This window comes from Gymnoscopelus microlampas (genome assembly GCF_963454915.1).
Source record: "Gymnoscopelus microlampas genome assembly, chromosome: 6".
Classification (NCBI taxonomy): Eukaryota; Metazoa; Chordata; class Actinopteri; order Myctophiformes; family Myctophidae; genus Gymnoscopelus; species Gymnoscopelus microlampas.
The window spans coordinates 40,196,714-40,221,697 of NC_139943.1; the positions used below are offsets into that span (position 1 = coordinate 40,196,714).

A 24,984-nucleotide genomic window follows, 5' to 3' on the forward strand; every position below is an offset into this window, starting at 1 on the left:
GTGTGTGTGTGTGTGTGATGTCATACCCTTTGGTCACAAGTGTAGGCGGTGCACCTGCTTCCCTGGATTCAGGGAGAGAAACCGCTGAAAGACAGGTGTCCTTCTACCCAGTCAAGGAGTTATATTCTCCAAGTGGAATCTGCAGCGATTATTCTGTCTCCTTTGTCATTTTGATTTATCAATTTCAATATAGCTCAATTTATCATCTGCATGGTGACAAATTAGTTGCTTATTATTTGAAGGAGGACTTGTTTCCCCTCAGAGCTTGATACAGAATACAATTGGAGGCAAAAGGGAACAAGACGTGTCAGCCTGTGTCTACGCCCATGTATGGACGAAAGGGGGACAGACTTTTATGGCTGGGGCCTAAGGACAAAGTGACCAAAACCTGTTTTTTGCCCATCTATGGAGAAAACAGGTACAAAACATGCCCATGTATGGACGAAAGGGGGACAGACTTTTATGGCTAGGGCCTAAGGACAAAGTGACCAAAATCTGTTTTTTGCCCATGTATGGAGAAAACAGGTACAAAACATGCCCATGTATGGACGAAAGGGGGACAGACTTTTATGGCTGGGGCTTAAGGACAAAGTGGCCATGCCCATGTATGGAGAAAACAGGTACAAAGCCTCATGTAAGCCAGACCCCCTGGGTCCGGCAAAAATGATGACATTGGACAAGAAAAGGCCACAGCAACATTGCAAGAGTATTGAGTTTCCCTCAAAGTGTGTACAATTTAACTCAGAGAGTAAACAAGACAGGGTCTAATAACGGCGTGGCTTCCATGCGGATCTGGGACTTCATGCGGCCAGTCGCTGACGTATCATAGACGTATGACTTCAGTCACTCAATACTTGGGCAAGGTTTCAGCCCCAATGGACCGCAATTGAATTCCTCCAATATAAAATTGAAGTTAAGTATTTCAAAAACATATACTATACAGTATATGTGATTTGAAAAGAAATGGGGGGCGTTACTTCCTTGACCCTGCTGGCAGTGTGCCCAAGACATTTGGCACTGATCAGTGAGAGAACACACAGCCACAGACTCACAGACAGACCCATTTCTAGATGGCTTGCCTCCTACATGTTCCATACTATGGATCCTCCTGGGTCTGAAATAAAGATTGAATTGAATTGAATTGAACTACAGAAACACGCAGTTAAAATGGAGCCATTTTTTTAAGTTAAATTGATATTCAGGATGTTTCAGTGCAGTCCTCTGCCCTGTACTACCTGACACTGCGGGGCTCGGTCATGACCGTAGCTGGCCCCTGCATGGGAGGCAGCTGTTCAGTAATCTCTCTGAGAGGCTATCCAGTGCTCTGGCCTGCCGGCCTGCCTGACCCCCCTCCCCCGCCCGAACACCCCACCACCTCACTTAATGGGATTATTTAAGTAGCATCTCCAATCAGCTGACAAATACACTGGTGAGTCAGTGGAAGTATCAGGCTTAAGATACATCAAAACACTGTCACGTGGATGCTGCTGTATGATGACCTCAATGTGTGTCATCTTAACCCGTTTAGACCGGGAACACCTATACGTAACTATAGCTTTCAATCCGGGAATCCCTTTTGGGGGTTGTTGTTGTTGTTATGTACAGTATATAGCGACATAAACCTTTTGTAATTTTTGAATACATTTTTGAAGTTTTTCAAAAAACTTAGGTCAGGATTTAGAGGGTGTTTTTAGAATCGGCCTCAGTTCTAAATGGGTTAACAGATTCAGAGCTCGGCTCAGCGGAGATGGTGCGGAGTAGTGGCTGTTTCAGACGATGTGACTGGATGACGGACAGGTGTCGTACCTGAACCATTAGAACAAAAGAGCAGCGAGACAGTGCCTGAAGGCCCCACTAGTGTACCACAGACTGACTGTGGGGAGAGTAATACAATACCTCTCTAAACATATCTCTCTTACACACACATACACATACACACACACACACACACACACACACACGAAGCAGAGCTGAAAGCCTACTTACACACGGGCAAAATCTAAGTGATATGTTCACCCAGTACTTCTTTTGTCACACACAAAAGGCCCAAGAGGTAGGCTTTCCATTTGGTGTGAGACAGACAGCTGTATTTCATGTTGGCTACTTGGTAAAATGTGATGCTACCCTATATCGAGTTACCATCGCTACAACAGTTTTGGGTAGGGGGTGGAGGTGGAATTGATGGCTATCAGCGACATTCAAGATGTGTCAAATAATACCCCACGAAATGTTAAACTGAAACTTTGGAGGAAGACAAAAAAAAAAAGAGTAGAAGAAAAAAGTCCCACATAAGAATGATCCTAACGTATCTCCTGACCCCGTGTTCTTCCCCTGGGCTCTTTTAATAGAACGGCTGTCCTCTGTGATATCAGAGAACAGTGGCTTCGTTCCTATATCTAGACAACAACCGTTTCTCAAAACAGCCTGGCAGGCGGGCAGGCACAGGGCTATGCAGGTTCAGCTGGCCCTCTGGATATTTCAACACAGTTCTCAGCTAGAAGCCATCAGGGGTGGTTTCAACAACAAGACCTTTAGGACCATTCGGTGGCTTTCTGGGAGGTCAGCCCTGGTCGCCTGTTCCTTCTACACAGGCTAGTGATCCCTCTGCTGGCCAAGCCTGTCCACCACTGCTAGCGGGCGGGGATGAGCCCTGTCCTTGGGTCTAGACTGTCAGCACGAAGGGGGGTTTCTGAGCTTCCATGTCAAAAGGTGAATGATAAATAAATCCCACGTGTCAGGAGCCAGGGCTCCTGGAGATCACCTACATCAAATTAAACCAGGACAGATGAAAACTACTAAATGAATGTAAAGAGAGCGATGGCGTGTCTGAGTGTTCCCTCCATACACATCGATCGAACCCTGTTGATAATCATTGTGTTCTCAATTTAATGCGCAAGTCCCTCCGAATGAGAGAAAATGACTAAATATGAAGGTGCGGGGCATCTGGAGCCCGCTTCCTCTGAGAAGCTATGGAGTGACCCCTGCTCGGTTCAGCCAACCATCTTCATTTTAATTAAAAATCTTTCATTGCAGTAAGAGTTATGGAGCAGCAGTCTGGAAAATAGTTGGCAGTTATGTATACATGACCATGTCTGCACTCTCTGCTGCTGCACTAACACTATCAGTTACGTATACACTTACAGTTGAAATCATGCACAAGGGATGGTGATTCAATATCTTTGTCTTCATATTGCTTTTTTTCATCATGCCAATTCAACCATGCACATGAAACTGTGATTTTGTACCTGCTGCTATATATATATATATATATATATATATATATATATATATATATATATATATATTCGCTGAATATGTTTCCTACCTACATTAGGAACCATTTCTGCCTTCTGAATTGTATATTTGATTTGACTCTGTAGCTTCCTATTATTTTCCTTGTTCTTTTCTTCTCTATTCTTTTTTTCTCCATTCAAGCTCTTCCTTGAAACTGCAAATGTTTGGAGCTTGTACACAAAATAATTTCACCAACTCTTTTGCACTACGCTAAACACTAAAATGAGCGTTCACATGAAAAACGGAAAACAAACAATGTGGAAATAGCCGATCTAGAAGCACACGTGTCACATCCCAATGCACTGTGAGTTTTGCCATTTGAAAAGTCTGTAAATTAGAATGTGTAACAAACCGGAAATATCCTAATAAAAGCACACTGTACTGTAGATACTGTACTGCATAACATGTATGCAATCGTCTCTGTGAAATTAAACATTTAGAGTGAATTGGATGCATGATAAGACAAGAACCTACATTGATTATTATGTACAGGACGAGCCGAGAAAAAAAACTAGAAAAAAGCTTTGGCTACCCATCAGCGATAACTGAGACGAATACACTGCAAGGGTATTTGCTGCAAGTACGTGCATGGTGAACTGTTTATAGCTCCATATTGGTGAATTGCTTCTTCCCACTGCCATGTTTATCATACTGTCAAACAGGCGGGAAAAAAAATGACCCGCATTTGGGAAAGGAAATGATTTAGAGGAGGCGAAGGAGAGGGTATCAATTATTCCCAGCTGGAAAAAAAAAGCTGTGAATGAAGGAGGTGCAAGGGCCAAAGGTGGCGCATATAGCACCAACAGTTGTCAGCCTCACAAAGAGCAACGCTGAAAAGCCAATCTCATATTGCAGCCCGAGAGGTTACCTTGCTTTAACGAGCCGCCTTCCCATGGAAAAGCACTTGGAGACAAAACAGCCCAGAGACAAGAGGGGTGATGTCACCCCCTCCACCGAAAGCGCTGAACCCTAACTGTGTACATTTCAGGGCTCATTTATAATCTCACAAAGCAAGGGAGAGAGCCATCGCAATATATGAGGGGACACATAAACAATAATAATGACCCCCGTCATAAAAGACGATCACCATCTCTCACCCGTCTCTTCAGACGCACGTCAGCGTAGTATACCTTTGCGGGGTAAATGGATGTTGTTAGCTTTGTGCTTGGGATGTGTGTGTGTGTGTGTGTGTGTGTGTGTGTGTGTGTGTGTGTGTGTGTGTGTGTGTGTGTGTGTGTGTGTGTTGGGGGTCGGGGGTTTACGCACCACTTCCTCATCGGAGAGCTCCCGTCCCTGGATGCTGCTACTGTCGCGGACGGCCTGTTGGTGCCTCTTACCCTTGGTGTGGCTGAACAGGTGCACCTCTGAGGTGATCTGCGAATGCAAACACAGCAGTCAGGGGTCACTGCTGAGGACACAATGAAGACATGGGCAGGAAGGGGTCAGTGCAGTGGAGTCCCCCGGGAGGCTGGTGAAACAATATGCTACAGGGACACAACCTGACCCCCCACCCCCTGCCCTTTACGCTAGGTCACAGAGTAGCTGACAATTATACTGGAGGACTCTAGTGCTTGGAAATGAAAGATTTATTTATCCATTCAACCACTTGTGTGTCAAAATAAGTTGTGACACGGGAAGTATTTCATCCATGACAAAGATATTAGTCGCTTGTTAGTTCTTAAATTATGTCAGTTTTTTATTTTACCATTCAAGCCAACAGCAACCTAGAAGCTTGTTGTTGAAAATAAATATTTATTTATATTATTTACTTGGTATATTTATATTGACCAAAATGGTCAATATTTCTGTTACGCATATCCCACCCTCTACATGTAATTTTAAACTGAGATACCTCATGGGCCCTGAATTATTACACTTCACTGCCGACTTAAGAGTCAGATTAACCTGTGGGGGGAAAAAACCTGGACGCCCCATAGACAAAAACAAAGGGGTGCAAAGGGGAGTTTGGGAATGGCCACAAGTGGAGTCAGGTGTGGATCAGGCAACAATGTTGTTCTCGCAGTGTTGGAACAAAGCCCACTGTCAGATGGCCTGTGTTTAATGTCATTAAATAGAGTGCTTGCTGCTGCTGACCCATCCATGATCTCTGGTGTCAGACGCTGGCCAAGGTCATCTGACATTTTAACAAGATTCCCTCTATCACCCCCTCCATCCTCCTCTTTATCTGATGTCGCTTATGAGCCTCAAGAAGTCTCAAGCCGGAGTTATACTTATTTGCTATTTGATCTACAAGCTCACAACACCTCGCTCTGTGACACACAGTGAGCTTGTAGATCTGCTATTTTCGGAGCGACACCGGCACGCAACCAAGTATAAATCGGGCGTCAGTCACCCTTGCAGCCATGACCGTCGGCTCATCACAGATAAATGTGTTTGCCTGTGGATTTGTTGCCTGTCACTAGAGAGAGAGAGAGAGCGAGAGAGAGAGAGAAAGAAAGAGAAAAGGCAGCATCATCAAGGCCAGACGTAAATCTCAGAGATTTATCCCGGAGTTCATGTTTAATCAATGCAGTTAAATCCTCGTTTAAATGTGCTCTCTTCCCAAAAAACCTCTGAATCACCTTCCAGTCAGCATTTTTGTATGCATGGAGCCTGCCAATAAAGCACAGAGATGCCCACGTACACTTTGCTGCAGCCACCGGTGTCTATGTATCTTCTTCCCTCATGTCTACGTAAACCATCGAGACCCACAAATTAAGCTTGTGGAAGTGAGATAATGGAGTAAAAGGTGAACATCGACTTGATAATGGAATAAGCCAATTAGAAAGTCATGCAACATGCCAAGTGTTCTCCACGCTGTATGAAAACATAAATGCTTGGTATAAATGGTGCATTATCAATAGTAGAGTGGAATCACTACTTTGACAAATATGACGATAAAAAAACGGTTTGTTTTTTTTGTACGTACCACGACATTACACAGAGAACAGTGCTTCTTGCGCTCGTACGGTGTCAGTTTGGGGGCGTAGTCGGTGTTGGCATGTCTGCCACTGCTGAGCTCAGCGGCCTTCTCTTTCCTCTGCTCCATCTGCTCCATGTGTCGACGGCTGCTTTCGTCATGCTGGAGGGGAAGGAGCCAGACAGGACGGTCACAGGGGGAAACGGACAACTGCTGGCATGCATATTTAACCGGCCTTAGTGGCGCAGCGTTCACGTGCCTTCATCTGGATTTTTTTCTGCAGCTCCTCCATGGCCTCCTGCTGAGCAGCGCTCAGAGCGGCCAGGCGTTCCTCCCGATCTCTGAGGAAAGTATAGACGAGAGCTGTGAAAACACACTTACTGTACGAACTCCATGCAACGCCTGGTCTGTGTCTCTCATCTATTTGTCGAGACAAGCGTTACATTCACATTACGTTGGATTCTTACAATAGTCATGTGCAGACTGTATAAAGGTGACCCTATTACCTTTTTGTTTCGAGTTTTAAGTTTGTCTTGCCATATAGTTTAATAACAGCCTGGCCTCCTTGTTCAGTCTTTAGCAATCAATAATAAGTTAATGTACTTTGTATGAAGTTTGTGAAGGAGGCTGCAATGCAGTGGTCAGTAGCAGAAATGCATCATACAGGTTTGCTGTTTGAGTGCACGTGTTGTGACGGTCTAATGCCTTGGCCATTCTGGTCAAATGGAAATCTTCATGAAATACATTTTTATCAATAAGAACAAAAGTGCTTCACAAGAACAATATTGGTGTGATAAATAGTTTTTTCTTTTACATGCATAGATGTTCAACAACGGCCCAACTTTCATGCTCTTCAGGCATTTCAGGCTTTCATGGCTGGAGTTGATGACAGTTTTGTGACGTATTTAGTCTACTTTTGAGGCGACAGACATACATACTGTACTTAGATACAGACAGACAGAAAGACAGACAGACTAACCCTGTTCTAGAAAGTTAAGCCTTCAGCCATGCCTTAAAAACAATCTTGTCAACTGTTGACACGGTTGATGTCTAACAAGCACTATGAGAAAACAACCACGCCATGTGTTGACAAAAGTTATTCTGATTGCCCCACCTGGCCCGTTCCCTTGCCGCGTCTTCCCTCGCCCGCTCTTTTTCCTGCCTCTGCTGTTCAATGCGGGTCTCCTGCTCCTTTCTCTTCGTCAACAGCTCCTCCACCCTCGCCTGCCGCTCTGCCTCCAGAGCCCGCTTGCGCTCCTGTAGGGAGTAGAGGAAAGAAGGGAAATGTGCTTAGTGTTAAGAGTTGCCTGTTGACAAACTGATATTATGCACATTATGCAGTGAGGAGGAGGCCCAAGTGAGGGTACCTGTACAGCCCCGTCTCTGGCTTGCTTCTCCTCCTGTCTCCTCTGTCTCTCCTCCTGCAGCTCGTTGAGACGCTGCTCATACTCATTGAGCTTGGCCAGGACATCGTGCCTCTTGTTCTGCGCTTCCAGGGTGTTGATGAACGCTATTTCATTCACCTGCACAGACAAGGGCACAGATAGCAGCAATAATAAATAAGGCTATAAGGTACGTTAAGAATCTGCCTAACCATGACTTATCTATGACGTATTGTGCAAGGTTAAAGCCAGAGTCCCATTGACTTCCATTCTAAAATTAAAGTTAAATATCAAAAAGTATAAAATATATGGGAAAAAACAGACGGACACACTGTCACGGGTTAGCCCTGTCGGCTCGCTGGATAACAAAGATAAGAGCTACACTGACCTAAAATGTGTGTGTGTAAGTGTAAGCATGTGCAACCAACACAAAACGTCACCGTCCCCACCACGCCAACAACCCCATATGTCCACTCATCTGCTGGCTATGGCCAGTCCTATCGTTGGCCCACCACAGCCGGAGCGAGGTGCTGAATATGTTAAAGTTCAGTTGCGGGGACCTTTATGTTCTTTTTCTGTTTACTTTTTTTTTCTCCCGTAGGGTTTTTATTGGTTTATGTATTAGTCTCTGTACGTCACCGACACTGGATATCACTACGGAGGGACAGTCAAGAACTTTCCTAGTACGCAAAGCTCCACTCTTCTCAACCCCCCAAAACTATAAGGCACAGTAGGATAGCGCTATCCATCCGCCCCATATCTTCTGAATCTTCAGTTGAGTTGTGGCCTCTGTGTGTACTTTTTAATGATGACTCCCGAACCACTCCACGCCATGCCTCCAGTGGACGCTTCTGCCGTTGTGACGTACAGTAGAGAGACGGTGCCAAAACAAAACATGTGTGCAGTATATGGAAGGTTATGTATATGAGCCTAAATGCGGCTACTACATAATATCCTAACAACACACATATACACACACCCACACTGACACTGTTATAAACAGCTAGCCTTCTGCAGAGCCATGGGGTAAAAACCCTATGAATATCTGCTTACCGCTGATATTAAGGAACGTATTAAAAAACGTACTTTTGTGGGGCTTTATTTTGCTTTATTGTGACAGAGTAGAAACACAGTAAAGTGAGGCCAATTAGGAGGAACTACATGCATAACAGATTCTGGGCCAGGAATCTAACTCAGGACAATGTGGTTCTACTTTATTTAGGACCGGCGACTACTTCCACTACCCTCGATGACTTCTGCGGAGAGACTGTGCCTTTGTAAACAGTGTGTTCCTGCTTACAAGAGTACAACTGAACTTGAAAACATGATGAAAAGAACGTATTATGAAATAAAACAATCACAAACACGTTTGGTTGTCTTTAAGGATCAAAGCCTTTAGCCAACATCATTGAGGTCCCTCTCCACAACCCTGAGACAGAATAAGAGCCAATATTGAAAATGCTAAAATTCTGCCAGCTTCTTTGAGCAGTTTTGAAAGTTTCCAACAGCACATGATTTCCACACATCTATTCATTTTGGGCTATTTTGATTTTTTTCTTGCGAAATAGGCTCCAACTGCAGATAAAGAAAGCAGCATGAAAACAATGACTGTGAGTCCGTGTTGTGGCAGACTTCTCTTCCCAACAGCACCAAATTTGACATCACCCTTATTTTCTCTGTGAATATAGGCAATATGATGGAAGCAGGGTCAGGGAACCCTGGGTGTTGGCATTCTGAACACATTCACATGGGCAAACAATGTAGCTAGAATTAGTAGAACTGGAACGCTCACAGTCCTCGACAGGGACTTTTGAGTCACCATGTATCGATGTATTTTAACACTTAAGTTTAAATTAACACATTGACTGCCAGAGTTTTTTTCAGAACAGTCTGTAGCCTCTGCCTGGATTTTGAACGATTTTGGTACCTGTTCGCGTAGCCACAGTTTTACCACGGTTTTCCGTTTACTACTCACTATGGGATATCAGCGCCCCCAGGCGATGTACAGAGCAACACACACGCTCCCGATGCCAATTCACTGATTGGCTTAGGGTATGTCACGAGTCCGGAAGACCCGGGAGTACAAAAGCTCCACGTGACATAGGCTCTTCCTCTTTTCACCACTCTGCATGCGAATGCGCAGACAGCTATCACACACAACAGTTAAGTATAAAGATTTTTTCAACGTAACCCAAAGCGGGAATAAGGAGTATTCCCCACGGGAAAAATCTTGCTACTTATAAGTCATCTCCCGAGACTTATATAAAAATTTTCCTGAATTATCTTCTAAGTGTTTTCATTCATTCTTGGTCTGACGCCGGTTAGCGGCTATGTAAGCTAACCGAGTTGCTAGGCTAACGCTAGGAGCTAGGCTACTAGCTAGGCCTTTAGCCTGTTGTTTTCCCAGACCGAGGACCAAGATGGAACCACCGTGGAGTGGCAGGTTCGCGGAAAGCGACCTCCTCGTCGCCGCAGACGACCCCCACCGCGTCTGCATCCACTGCTGGGGGGTCGATCACGCGTTCTGCGCCGGGACCCACCCGGGCGAGCCAGATGCGTGCCCGAACTGCGCGATGTTCACCGTTCCTCAACTCAACGCTCGGCTTGTCAGGGCTAGGACCCTGGTCGGCTGGACTAGACGAGACAACGGTGAGGCCTCAACCGAGGAAGAGATCCTCGATCCTGTGGCGGCTGGTTTCAACGAATGGCTAGCCTCACTAAGCAACAGGTTGTTAGCAGCGCTGTTCTAGCTTAGCTTGCTCGCTAGGACAACACCAGCTCGTTAGCCTCCTCTGGCCGGCGTCTGTACCACGAAGGACGAGACTATACGCCGACATCCAGCGTGAGGGCTCCTGGATGAAGAGCAACCGCGAAAAGATTCATCGGGTGCTTTGAGACACATAAAACGTTTTCATAAGAGTATGTTGAACTGTTTATGCTGTTTCCACTGTCTCTGTGCTTTATTTTGTTCCATTAAAAATTCCCAAAATACACAAGCACAATATCCAGCCCCGGTCAGGAGGTCACGACGCTAGGGGTCCCAGGGGGTCCCCGGGCGTTGATGGCCTCCCCTAATAAGCCCATTGTGCCCATTGTGCCTGTCAGGCCTGACTTGACAGCATGATAGACACTAATGGGATACTTCTCTGCCTGTTTTCAACAACTGTCGGGGGGCATCGACTCATTGGGATCACTAGGTGGTCCCCGTGTTGATAACCCCCCCTTATAAGCCCAAAGCGCTTGGACTGTCCCTTGGCGACTTTCCAAACGCTGCTGGGATACATTGTAGACATGCTTGAATAAAATGCAGGTAATGTAAACCTTACGAGCTGGTCAGCTGAAAGCTAAGTGCTACCTGTAGCTAGAATAAGCTAAGCTAGGCTAAGCTAAAGGCTAAACTAGGCTAAGCTAAAGCTAAACTAGGTAGCCCGGCCACGCCGGTCGGGGGGCATCGACTCATTGGGATCACTAGGTGGTCCCCGTGTTGATAACCTCCCCTTATAAGCCCAAAGCGCTTGGACTGTCCCTTGGCGACTTTCCAAACGCTGCTGGGATACATTGTAGACATGCTTGAATAAAATGCAGGTAATGTAAACCTTACGAGCTGGTCAGCTGAAAGCTAAGTGCTACCTGTAGCTAGAATAAGCTAAGCTAGGCTAAGCTAAAGCTAAACTAGGTAGCCCGGCCACGCCGGTTTGTACCCTCTGTCCACTAGGGGGCGCCAGGGCGTCACTGTGGGACGGAGGGTTCACAAATGGCCGCCGGGTCAAGGGTCGGACCCAGTGACCCGCTGTGTTTACAATCTGTTGAGTACCGTGTCACGCCAGCCTCTGGGGGGCGACAGAGCGCTTCCTTCAGGGAAGGCGGCTCCGTCGCCTCCTCCAGCCAGGCCAAGGGGCCTAGATAAGATGGCGACGGACTTTGTAAACACCAAGGGAGCAGCGTGGGATGCTTCCGTACTCAGTCACGTGACCCCCACGCGTTTACCGTCAAGACCAGCGCTACTTCTCTTCACTGTCCCTAACGGTGGATTAGGTGTCGACGTCACCTGTTTCCATGGAAACGGATGTCAACGTCTCCTCATTCCTGGTGAGTTAGCCGTCACCAGCTGTGGTACCTGCTAGGTTAGCATAGCCTCCAGTCTGGCTGCTGTTGTTTCACGTAGCGGCTAACTAGCCTCACTAACATCGACACAGTTAAAGAGCAGTGTTGTTTTGGTGCAGCGCTTAGCCAGCCCCCCCCTAACAACAACGCTGCGGTGGCCATAGCTCTTGGTTAGCCAAACAGCTTCAGGTAGCAGCTAAAGGCTTAAAGCGACCTGTAGCTAGGCTAGACTAGGCTAGGATGAGCTTACAAGCTAAGCTAGTTAGCCCTTTGTCTGCACTACCACGATGGAGGCTCCGGTTCATCGGGTGCTTTGAGACACACATAAATTGTTTTCATAAGAGTATGTAAAACTGTTTATGTTGATTACACTGTCTCTGTGCTTTATTTTGTTTCATTAAAAATGTCCTAAAATACACAAGCATATTATCCAGCCCCGGTCAGGAGGTCACAACGCTGGGGGTCCCAGGGGGTCCCCGGGTCGATGGCCTCCTATGAGCACTTTGTGCTTTGAGACAGACATAAATTGTTTTCCATAAGAGTATGTTAAACCTGTTTATGCTGTTTATACTGTCTCTGTGCTTTATTTTGTTCCATTAACAATGTCCTAAAATACACAAGCACATTATCCTGCCCTGGTCAGGAGGTCACGACGCTAGGGGTCCCAGGGGGTCCCCGGGTCAATGACCTCCTATGAGCCCATTGGGCTTTGAGACGCACATAAAGGGTTTTTCATAAGAGTATGTTAAAACTGTTTATGTTGCTTTCACTGTCTCTGTGCTTTATTTTGGTCCATTAAAAATGTCCTAAAATACACAAGCACATTATCCGGCCCCGGCCAGGAGGTCACGACGCTAGGGGTCCCAGGGGGTCCCCGGGTCGATGACCTCCTATGAGCACATTGTGCTTTGAGACACACATAAAGGGTTTTTCATAAGAGTATGTTGAAACTGTTTATGTTGTTTATACTGTCTCTGTGCTTTATTTTGTTCCATTAACAATGTCCTAAAATACACAAGCACATTATCCAGTCCCGGTCAGGAGGTCACGACGCTAGGGGTCCCAGGGGGTCCCCGGGTCGATGACCTCCTATGAGCCGTTGTGCCTGTCAGGCCTGTTTCACAGCATGGTAGACACTAGCGGACGCCACAGTACGAGTCCACTGGACCGCGTGGCGACGTCATCGGTCCCAGTGGGAACGGGCACGTTGTCCACGGGACTGATAACAGCGGCGCCCCCTCCCGACTCGCTCGCTCGGTGAGCAGCTTTTGGGAGGGTTGCAATCCGAATCTGTTTACTTTCCCAGTACATCAGCGTTGCACTGTGTTTTTTACTGGTTAAGCTCAGTACAGCAGTAACACACTGTGGTTGTACTGATCAGCTCCCCTGAACAACAACAACAACACATTGTGGTTGCACTGGTGTGTTTTCCATATGCCTTGTGTTACTTCCTATGTCTGACGAGTGTTTCTCTCTCAAACGGAAGATAGAAGCAGCCTTGACTCTGAGAGAGGAGGCCTCTCTCCTGAGCAAGGGCGTCATCAGAGAAATATCTACGAATCAGAACCAACTGGGGTTTTCTGTTCAAAACTTTTTTCTGATGAGAAGAAAAGGGGGGGGGGGCGTACGGCCCTCTCTGAATCTGAAGGGCCTCAACAAGTGCCTAATGGGTTCCTTTTCAATGTTGACGACCGTGAAGCCGTTGCGAACGGTACGTCAGGGGCACTGGTGGACGGGCATCGACCTCTAGGTTGCTTGCCTCCACGTTCCAATCTGGCCTCCACACAGAAATTTCCTGCACTTCGGCTACAAAGGGGAAGTGTACGAGTACATGGTTCTCCCTTTTGGTATGTCGTTGAGCCCGCGGGTGTTCGTAAAGTGTACCAATGCGGCCATTGCTCCACTACGGAGACAGGGAATCCGTCTGTCGACCTACATCGACGTCTGGTTAATAGCCACGGGCTCGGAGTGGGAGGTGGCGCGGCACACGACCGTGGCCATCTCCCACCTGACGTCACTGGGTTTCACAATCAACTCCCAGATGAGCGTTCTGGTTCCGTCCCAGCGGGCCACCTTCTTGGGGATCTCGCTGGACTCGAACACGCTCAGGGCACGCCTATCCAAGGAGAGGATAGACAGCGTTTTGGCTTTGTGAGGTCTTTCCGCCAGGGGCGTCAAGTTACTTACAAACAATGCATTTAAGCGGTGGGTCTTCTGGCTTCGGCCACTCACTTAATCCGCTAAGGCAGGCTGTACATGGGACCTGCTCAGAGGTGGCTGAGGGCTCTTCGGATCCCGCCCACCTCAGGTCGTCGCTCAGTGACGGTGTCTCCATGGTGCATGGAGGCACTCAGACCATGGTCACGAGCAACCTTTCTGTCCCAGGGGGTCAGTATAGGAGCTGTGATTTCGTGTTGGACGGTCTAGCGCGCAGATGGCGCTATGGTGCGACTCACGACTCGCATCCATACAGGCGTCTCATGTGCCGGGCCTCCAGAACCGCGGAGCGGACCTGCTGTCCAGAGGCGGTCTCCGTTACGGAGAGTGGTTTTCGATCCGAAAGTGGCGGACCAAATCTGGTGTAGGTTCGGCCGCCCCCAGATCGATTTGTTTGCTTCCGAAGAGAACGCGAAGTGTTCTCGTTTTTTCTCAGTGAAGGCGGGGGACCGCTCAATGGGCATGGACGCCTTGGCACACAGTTGGCCGAGCGAACTGCTTTATGCCTTCCCGCCAATGGAGTTGATCCTTCCTACGTTGGAGAGGATCAGACTCCTGGGTTTGTCGGTGTTGCTGGTGGTCCCAGCGTGAGGCACGTGGAGATCGGAGATAACTCCGCTCCTTTAAGACGTGCCTCTGGCCCGCCCTCCCTGTCCTCGTGGACCTGCTGCGGCAGGGAGGGGACGAGGTGTCCCACGGACGCCCTCAGGACCTAGACCTGTGGGTTGGCCCGTGAAGAGGGCAATTTTAAGCTCGTGTGGCCCCCCCGCTGACGTGGTGGCTACCATTCAGGGCGCGAGGGCCGTGTCCACGAGGAATGCTTATGATGTTAGATGGAATATGTTCGCATCTTGGTGTCTGGAGCAGTCACCGGTGGTGATGGCTTTCCAGGCCTCGGTGTGTAGCATTCTCACTTTCTACAAAAAAGGTTAGCCCGGGATTTATCCTTCTCAGCAGTAAAGGTGTATTTATCGGCCATTCGGCTTGCCACGAGGCGTTCGATGGCAAGACGGTGGGCCAGCATCCATTAGTGCGCCGGTTGCGGCGCCAGGAGAGCTAGACCGGTTAACAGGCCACTGTTCCCAGTCTGGGATCTGACGGTGGTGCTGGATGCACTGTGCCGTCCCCCGTTCGAGCCTTTTGAGTCTGCTGATTTGAGGATCGTCAGTCTCAAAACGGTCCTCTTGGTGGCCCTGTCTACGGCTAAACGGGTCAGCGACATGCACGCGCTCTCGGTGAGTCCGGAGTGCATGAAGTTCCTGAACAACGACAGAAGGGTTTTGCTTAAACCCAACCTGACGTTCGTTACAAAGACCGGGGTGGTGGCCCCAGACCCGGTTGAGTTGGTGGCTTTTCATCCGCCTCCCTTCGTTTCGGCGGAGGATAAGCGGTTGCATTGTCTCTGTCCAGTGAGAGCCCTGAAGCTCTATTGTCAGAGGACAGCGGCCAATCGTTCATCGACGCAACTCTTTGTCTCTTTTGGCGTGGGGGTTCAGAGGAAGGCGGTCACTAAGACGACGCTTTCTAGATGGATCCGAGATGCCGTTAAGCTAGCTTATGTCAGCAGTGGGGCCCCAGTCCCGGGGGGTCTGAGGGCCCACTCTACTAGAGGCATGGCTACGTCCTGGGCTCTCTGCAAGGGGGCTTCGATCCAGGAGATCTGTGCAGCGGCAAATTGGTCGTCTCCTTCGACTTTTGCGGCCTTTTACAGCCTGGACGTGGCGGCGGCGTCCTTGGCGCGCGCGGTCCTAGGTGTAGCAGATGCCTCCAGGCCAGTGAAGGGAAGGGAGTAGGCTTGGGGCTTTTCTCCCTATCTCTCGACTTCCTCTGGGGTTTCCATGAGACCAGCTGGGCTGGCTCCCAGGAGATGGGGCCCTGTTCCTCATATTGAGTTATGAGGCAGGCCTGTGTCTGCCTGTTAGTAAATAGGCGGACTCTGGAGCCTGTCAGGGCCTAGTCTTTATTATCTATCCTGCGCCCCAGCCCGGTGGGTTGGGGGCGCCCGTGGGGCCGTAGGTCACGTCCGTGTGGGCGGGACCTAGGGGCTGAGGGGCGTGCGGGCCTGTCAGGGTTGTGTGGCTCATTACCTCAAGGGGGGTTTATGAATCCCATAGTGAGTAGTAAACGGAAAACCGTGGTAAAACTAGAGGTTACGAATGTAACCCCGGTTTTAGTAGGTTTGGAGTTTACTACTCACCAGACACCCCTTTCTGTGCGCATTTGGCATGCAGAGAGGTGAATGTTAAGAGGAAGAGCCTATGTCACGTGGAGCTTTTGTACTCCCGGGTCTTCCGGACTCGTGACATACCCTAAGCCAATCAGTGAATTGGCATCGGGAGCGTGTGTGTTGCTCTGTACATCGCCTGGGGGCGCTGATATCCCATAGTGAGTAGTAAACTCCAAACCTACTAAAACCGGGGTTACATTCGTAACCTCTAGATTTTTTTCCTCCAGTATGACTGATCCCCAGATGGTTTCTAATCACAGATGAGATTCAGGTGTGGTTTCACAAATGTCAACGAGGTCATTTTGACCTCGTTAACATGTGTTGTTCGATGTTTGAATATAGCTCAAAACCAGTAGTTTTAAACCAAAAAACAATGTGAATTGTTTGTCCGTTTGAATTTTAACATTGAAGTGAATGGAGCAGCAAATCTTTGAACATTTTTAGCTCCTAATCTGTTCGAAATTCGAAAAGGGTTGAAATTATAAAAAAAATCCAAAAAGAAAAAAATGTTTTTGAATTTATTTATTTTTTTCCCTTTTTTTCAAAGACGTATATATACGTCTTTGGCAGGCAACAGCTGATTATTAAAAGACGTATATATACGTCTTTGGCAGCTAATGTGTTAAGAAAGTACAACCGCAAAGTAGTAAATTTAAATTCCTCATCGGTTATGCTTAATTTATTCTTGTCGTACGACGGTGACACTCGTCGAAAATAGATAATCTACAATAGATAATCTACAAGCGGTCCAGGAGAAGCACTGTGCTCTAGGCTAGGGGAAGCCCGGCCTCTAAATGTACCTTAGCGTCCTCCTCTTGGGCTTTCTTCACGATGGCCTGGAGCTGCAGCTCCCGCTTGAACTCCGCGTGCAACAGCTTCTCCTCCATCATCCTCCGACGCTGATCCAGCAACTCCTCCTTCCATTTCCGCACCTCCTTCTCCTGCAAACCACACACACACAGAAAAAAAAAGACACGGGAGACGAAGGGTTTAGGAAAAAAAAGCACTAGGTCAGCACGTTTAAACTCAAGGTACAATCTTGCGAGGAGAGAACGACTACAGTTCCTTGATCCCAGTCTGTTGTTATCCTCTCCAGCGCGTCCACATGGGGATTAATAAGAGTACACAGCACTTCATGTATTTATGTGGTTAATCCTGATTTATTCTCAGACTCACTCATCTCACCAGGGCCCGGAGAACAAAAACAAACTTCATGAAAGACTGTTGACTTTGGCCTGGGGGCTCTCACACTAGTGTCTGTGGCCAGCTGGCCTGGACGAGAGCGGGGGCGGGGGGCTATGATATTTAGTGATTCTATCTGGCAGTGCGCTGACAGAACCTCTCCTCGTGAGCCAGGCTGGGCTCAGGCCGGCATGGGTTTTCTTCCAAGGGTGCTTTCCCTCCACTCACCCTCTCCAGGAGCTTCTGCAGTTTGTGCGTCTTCTCCTCCCTCAGCTTGTCCCTCAGCTGTTGAGCCTTCAGTTGCTTCTCTTCGTGTTTCTTCTTAGACTCGGCGATGGTCCTGCCAACAAGACACAGAAACAAACCATTACATCTGCTTCTGCTTCCTCATCGCCGTCGCCAACGCACAATGAGCCAGTGTGGACTCTGACACAGGATGCTGCAGGTGGCAATACAAGCCTAAAAGCAATGAACAGTAGGGTCTTTTGTAAGGCGGCCAGTTTTAATCCATGGTAGAATACAGGCTGTGAAACTAAGGGGTGAGTAACCTTCTCCCCCGCTTAACCCATTCAATCCGGGGACGCATCCCTGTCATTTTTTGATTTCACGATTTTTCAAAAAGCAGATCTACAAGCATCTGCTATTTTGGAGTAGCCAAAGAAATCTAAAATGACAGACATGCGTTCCCGGATTCAATGGGTTAAAAAACCCCACTACCATCAATGTGCCCTTGAGCTAACTTAATGCCTAACTGGTCAAGTAGAACAGCTGGTTGTGCTAGGTGCTCACAAATGTCAGCAGGGTGTAACTGAGTAAATGGTTCCTGAAAAATGACACACAAAGAGTGCCAAGCTCACTTACCTTTTGCGTGACGGAGAAGATAATTTCTCGTGCATGTGTATCCCGTGTCCAGGGGGGCGGGAAGGCTCCTCCTCCACGATGTCCCCCCACGACGTGCTCTGACGCAACGCCTCACGAGCTGCATCGACGACGGACAAAATTATTGTTGACAAAGTTATGGGCAGGCGACTCACTAAAATGACATTAATGGCATTACTGAGAGAGAAACCCCAGTGGTTAATGAGATCTAAAGTCATGCAGTACCTTCATAATCAGCCAGCATATCACTCCAGTCAATATTCAGTCCACAGCCTCCACTGCCAATGCTGGCCTGTAAATGAAGAGTAGTGTTCATAGTGCTGCAAGGTTGACTCAAATCTAAAATCTGTTTACCATATCAAAGGTTATGATAAAGTACATATGAGATGCATGAGCTGTCTTACAGAGAAGTCACTTTCATTATCCGTCTCCAGTTCATTGTTCTCAGCCTGAATCTCTCTGGTTAGCTGCTCCTCCTCGGCTATGGCACTGGCAATGGCCTCCTCATTGGCCCGCTCCAAGCGGTCAGCTAGCTCCTCTTTCTTAGCCAGGACCTCTGCCATGGACTGGGGCTGGACACAAGGCACAAACACCAACTCACACACAGCGTTTCACATGCCACATTTCACATGTCATCACTCGTCGGTTCATTTAACCAAATCATTTAGAAAGAAATGTCCAGTTTGTAGCATTTCCATGAATACAGCAATTAACTGATTCGTTGTAATAAGACAAGTGATTCAAAAAGGAGAAGAGAACACCAATTCAAACCCAATCACAGGTTGTACCACACAATCACCACAAAAGAGCAAATCACAAGTGAGGAAGCATTCAAAATTCATGCAGGGCATGTTCGCTGTGAGGATGAAGAGATGGTGGGAGGAGGCAAATGATGAAAGATTTTCACCAATTACTTACTACATAATGTCTGATATGAAGCGGATATTTCTGCCCTGAGAGACCTTTGTTTGTGTGACATAACTGCATCCAAAGAAACCATATCGAAATGCAAAGTTTACTCCAACCTGGGACTGATATGAAGACACTGAGGAAATTTGTCTCCAACAAGGGGTCTGCAGGAAACTCTAAACATTACAAGGCTTATCTGTAACATTCAATGTGACTCGGCTGGCAGAACAGAAACTCCCGGGCAGTGTTTGTTCATAGACCAATTGATGTCTATGGCTTAATTAGCAAGCTTCGTTAATTTAAGAGGACTTGGGTCATCATGGGCTAGTAGCCACACTAGTGACAGTCATTGAAGGGTAAGTTAAACTATTTTAGCCCTATATATAATGTGTCTCTTACATACCTGTTTATGTTTATGTTTATTAAAGGATCCCCATTAGAGTCACATGAATGAGCCTCTAGTCTAACCTGAAGTATTTGACGCGCAGAGAATATTAGCTCTAGGGTCAGCTGTCAAAGCTTAACGTTTCAACCGACAGACTCTAGCTAATATTGTATGTAGGTCCTAAAATGTACCCTATTGAAGTTCTTAGTAAATAATAACCACATTTCTAGTTTGCCGAAAGCCACAAGCAAGGTGCATGGATTGGAATAGGACTTGGAATTAACTACTAACTGGACCTTCTGTATAGGTTCTCAAGCTTCTTTGAACCCTAGCGGACAGCACTTTTAAAAGTGTGATTAGAAAGATACCAACAAGGCAGATTTATTTGGGGGGCTACACCTTAACAGACATCACTTGAGTTCAAAGGCCACCTACAGTACATGTCATTACTGACCATTCACAGTAAACTGGTCTCTGCCTGGCAGAGCTATGCAGCGATGTCAGCACGTCTGGTCTGGAGATTTCTTAAGACTGACTTTGTTTAGGCGGTGAAGGCCCCCCCGGGGATCCCTGACCGCCCCCCCACCTCCCCTTCCTCCCCTCTGCTCCTCCATCTCTCAGCACTCACAGTGGAAAGCTCTGTGGGGTCCAGCACACTCTCCAGTTTCACCGCTGCCATGGGAGCCTCGGCCTGTCCTGGAACAGATGTTGCCATGCCGTGCGACGCACCCCCCCAAGTCTCACTGTCCCCTTGGGCCAGCACGGTGCAAGGCCCTGGGTCCATCAGGGGTTGGTCTGGGGATGGGGAGAGGGCCGAGGTGTGGACCGTGACGGGCGGGGTGAGGGCTATGGGAGAGCCCGGGGCTGAGGATGTGGGGGGGTCTGGGGGTGATTGGGGACGAGTGGGAGCTGAATTGGGAGGGGGCACGTCGCCATGGGATGCGTCGACACACTGCCCCGCATCTTGCACGCGCTCTGCTGGGGGCTGCACCGACACAGTCACACACAAACACACGCACAAACACAATCAAACACATGCATATTGTCAAGCATTTCATGAAAGCAGTAACCACAAAAAAAAAAAACACAAACCATGCAGGGAGGCTGGCACTGACATGCCCTGAACATTCAATTCGGATCAAAAGATGCAGATACGTGTGGAAAATACCGATTTTGTGTTTGAACAATCAACCAATGCTTCGAACACACCCATAACACGTGCGTTTCAAGGCATCGATAAGAGTATTTATTTCATGAAGAGTGAAAATGGGATTTCTGCCCCTGAAATGTCAGCGTACAAATCAATCGTCTTAAAAGCTCATATGCCTGTCTGGACAGCCTGTCTATGAATACCGTGGAGCCCAAAACAAAAACAACGTGGCTGATAAAACAGTCTAATGTTACTCTGCTCCTTGTGAATAATTGATATCTGGGGACTACTGGGGAGGAGTCGGGATGGGGGGGGGGGTTTCAGAGTGAGGGAGCAGACCTCAGCCAGTACCTCCATCATGTTCCCTTCCTCGGAGTCCCCTGCCTCCTCCAGGGGGGCGGGCTCCACAGGGATTTGTTGCTCAAAGACCAACTGGACCCCATCATCGTCCTGGGGGCAGGGAGGCTGGACTTTCTGCTGCGGCTCATATTGTCGACGGCTGTTCTTGGTTGTCTCCTGGTTGGAGACGGTATGAGCTACGACTGGGCTGACCTTGATCACGATGGCGGCAGAGCGAGGTTTGGCAGGACGACCTCGCTGGACGGTCTCCCAGCCCTCAGCGTCCTTCTTACCTAGGAAACACACCAGGGGAATATAACGCCAAGATGCAAGGACCCACGCAATAACTAAGTTATGTAGTTTTATTAGCTTTTGTTTGGGCTTTTGTTAACATGAACAGCGATGTCCCTCTTTGAGCTGCTAAAACACAATCATGGATTAAATAAACCATCATTAATAGGAAATTACACACTCCACTCCCCGTCCCCGCAAACAGTTTTAACTCAACCATCACCAAAACAATTGTTGGCAAGAGAAGATTAAAGGAATATTTCACTTTCAAACATGTTTGGTGTCATTTCAACGTCTACTCAGGCTTTTGTGTGCACCCCAGACAGTTTTTAAGTTGCTTGTTTCAGTATTTAGATATTTGATATTCATTTTAACAGACACGCCCCCTTTCTATCCAAACCCATTGTAACTTCAAACTCCATTTTAACCATGAAAGATTCATCAAAAACACACATTTATTTTATTTTAGTCATCCCCTGCCCCAAAAAGTAATTGAAAAAACAAGCCCCCCTAACGTTTTAGAAGGCCAATATCAGTCATCTGAATCAAGGACCAATGGGTTTGCATAGGAAGGGGGAGTGTCTGATAAAATTAATATCAAATATCTAAATACTGAATCAAGCAACTTAAAAACTGTCTGAGGTGCTCACAAAAGCAAAAGTAGATTAAAATGTTTGTTAAAATGACCCCAAACATGTTTGAAAGTGAAATATCCATTTAAGACAAAATGTCAGAAACAAGTAGAATATGATCAATGATCATCAGCAATGTACAGGCAGATTGAACCTTTTTATGGTAAATTATGGAACATCAAGAAGGCAGATAGCCTGCTTCCTTGCATTGCCGGTTTTATACCTAAATAAAGTTTATCATTATGAGTTAGAAACCTATTAAATCCTGTGACTCAAGAGAGGTTCATTTTCTTGCCTCATCTTGTCTTTTATTTAATTCAAAAAGCAAAATATGTAGATATAAGCCAACCTACTAAACCTACAAAGTTTTGTTCAATGTGCATTTTATGTATTGTTGAATGACAATAACATCTATCTATCTATCGCGTGACACAGTGAATATCGATTCACTTACCTAGAAAATACCACAAGCGAGCAAATGTTATGTACCATTAGTTTGCATTGAAATATAAACAGCTTCTCCTGGCTGAACAGCAATACACTGTACGGTAGAGTACATAGGTAACATTAGCATGGCAACGTACTTTCAAATTCTATTGATTTACAGTACAAGCTCTGTGAAAAGATATGTTGGATGACTGCCACCCTGACCTGAATTCACTAATGTGACCCCGGCTGCACCATGGGGGAAAAGGGTTACGTTCTATAGAAGGCCACTCTTAGAATAGTCAGGCTTTGTCACATCCAGGGACTAGGAGCTGTTCTTACCCGTTTTTTCTATGGGGCAATTGTTGCTGGTGACTGGAAGGGACTGGGAACTCTTGACTCGGTCAGCCCAGCTAGGGCCTGTGTGGGAGAGACGAGCCGCAGCCAGCGTAGATGGCGGACCACTGGAGGACACACACACACACACACACACACACACACACACACACACACACACACACACACACACACACACACACACACACACACACACACACACACACACACACACACACACACACACACACACACACACACACACACACACACACACACACAAAATAACTCCCAACCCATTTCAATGAAGGCTATCATTAGCCTTTTAGGTATTTTCCACAAAAAAAAACTTGCGCTAACTACTTATCCGAAGACGAAGTAGCTCATTCTGCCTGTCCAAACATTTTACTTAGTCTGATGGTGGTGTCTTTCCAACCCCAGTTCTCTCCACTCTCATGGCGCATGGGACAGTATTGAGCAACAACAGGCCTCCATCATGAATGATCAATACCCATTTCCTGCCGCATCCGATTACAGAGCGCTGCTCCTATTGAACCGATGCCTCAGCAGTCTTTAACAAACACTTTTATCTACACCTCCCGTAGTTTCTGTGGCCAAAGAGTGAGAGACTAAACAAATTACATTAAAACAAATGCTTCGCCAACAGCAATCAATCGCCCACCCATTAGCAGATAACGTTAGCCTATGTGGCCGGCACCTTCACAGAAGGCAGGCCTTTAGTGCATCATTTCAGACATCGATTTACTAATAACGCCACGTGTCATGATACAATAGTAACAAAATTAGTCTGTGCTTATCTTTTACCGTAAATTCAGCCGTCTAATGGTTGTAGCGAGATAAAACCTGAGTATAGTGATGGCAGCAAGGCTCCGGTATGCAGGAGAATGTGACAGCTTACAGTACGTGACGGCTTACCCAAAGTTGAGGGTGCGGCGTGCGTTTGGAGAGGCGACGATTCTGTCAGCCGAGGGGCTGGGCATCACATGACGTCCCGGAGACATCTTACGTACTTCCCAGGCTAAAGAGGTGGGTCTGAAAAGAACACAACACAGTCAGACATTATCATGGCAATACTAATTGTTATTCCTAGCGGCCAACTACACACTTGACTCACACTGTTGGTGGGTAAAAGGCTGATTGGCCCACAACAAATTGATGTCGTAAACGAGGCATGTAAAAGATTCAGGTTGTCGCACTGATTAACAACACTTTAATGTACAAATCAGCAGGCAGCAGGGGGATTTTTATTTCTTAGTCAATGTGTGGTCATTGTGTTAAAGACAAGCCAATAAACTGAGGATCTCTTTGAATTAAAGCCAAGTCTATTGATCTGTTCTGTTGACTCAAAAGCTGAGGCTCAGACACCAGCACTTCGAGTTTCACCTCAGGGAGCAATTGAAAATTGGACAAGAGAGTGGGAGAGAGAGAAAGTGAATGACACACACACAATGAAGGTAAGAGAGAGAGAGGGGGTGTGATGGAGAGAGAAAGAAGAAGCCCTAGATCACCTGTTCTGGGCATCTGTTTTTTCCAACTTTTCCTGGAGCTGGATCCAGTCTATGAGAGCTTTGAAGTCCCGTACATAGTTGTCCAGCATCATCAGTACCTCCTGTAGTAACAATTACAAACACATGAACTGTGAGAACCAGCAGTAAGCCTGTGCATCACATACAAGATGGAAAATGGCAGAACATTTTGTCCATTTCTTTCTTTTTATTCTTCTTCACAAATGTAGTTATAATGCCAACTTTAATTATACAATGAATACATGAAGTAGTAATATAAAATAAACACACTAAACTTTATTTAACCACTTAAGCCATATTCAAGAAATAGCCGATCTACAAGCTCACAATGTGTTCACAATGTGTTGTTATGCGTTGTGAGCTTGTAGATCTGCAATTTGTACATTTAAAAAGAAAAATGTAACGGCTGCATTATTGCCAATACTGAGTTTGTCAAAAAAGGTCAAATAATGGATAAGATATCAACTAGACCAGTGGTTCCCAACTAAGTTTGGGTCGCGGACCAAATTTTGTGGGCCGTGAGTAAATATCTCTATATATGTCTTTTTCGTTTCCTTTTTTAAAATGTTATTCTTTTAAAAGATTTTTAAAGATGTCCAAAACAAACTCACAATTTTTCATAATTAAAAACAAATTCAAAAACATTTCAAAATCATTTCCCAAATAAAAAAAGAAATCTTACAAATTCCATAAAACAATAATTTAAAAAAAAACTTTTAAGAAATAGTAAAAATAGCCGATGTACAAACCAACAACACAGAGCG

General features: G+C 46.7%; 1 protein-coding gene across 2 annotated transcripts in view; it reads right to left on the reverse strand.

The window, feature by feature from the left end:
• scaper (S-phase cyclin A-associated protein in the ER) overlaps nt 1-24,984 on the reverse strand; it is an 89,012-nt gene that overhangs the window by 48,052 nt on the left and 15,976 nt on the right. For both annotated transcript variants that reach the window (XM_084059044.1, XM_084059045.1), the window contains exons 5-19: nt 24,203-24,303; nt 23,610-23,726; nt 22,680-22,801; nt 21,001-21,281; nt 20,128-20,484; nt 18,610-18,777; nt 18,431-18,497; nt 18,188-18,305; nt 17,555-17,666; nt 16,945-17,085; nt 7,582-7,737; nt 7,329-7,471; nt 6,474-6,555; nt 6,224-6,376; nt 4,561-4,668 (exon numbers count right to left, since the gene is read on the reverse strand). In XM_084059044.1, coding sequence (XP_083915170.1) covers nt 4,561-4,668; nt 6,224-6,376; nt 6,474-6,555; nt 7,329-7,471; nt 7,582-7,737; nt 16,945-17,085; nt 17,555-17,666; nt 18,188-18,305; nt 18,431-18,497; nt 18,610-18,777; nt 20,128-20,484; nt 21,001-21,281; nt 22,680-22,801; nt 23,610-23,726; nt 24,203-24,303 — 2,226 coding nt within the window. The remainder of the gene's footprint in view (nt 1-4,560; nt 4,669-6,223; nt 6,377-6,473; nt 6,556-7,328; nt 7,472-7,581; nt 7,738-16,944; nt 17,086-17,554; nt 17,667-18,187; nt 18,306-18,430; nt 18,498-18,609; nt 18,778-20,127; nt 20,485-21,000; nt 21,282-22,679; nt 22,802-23,609; nt 23,727-24,202; nt 24,304-24,984) is intronic.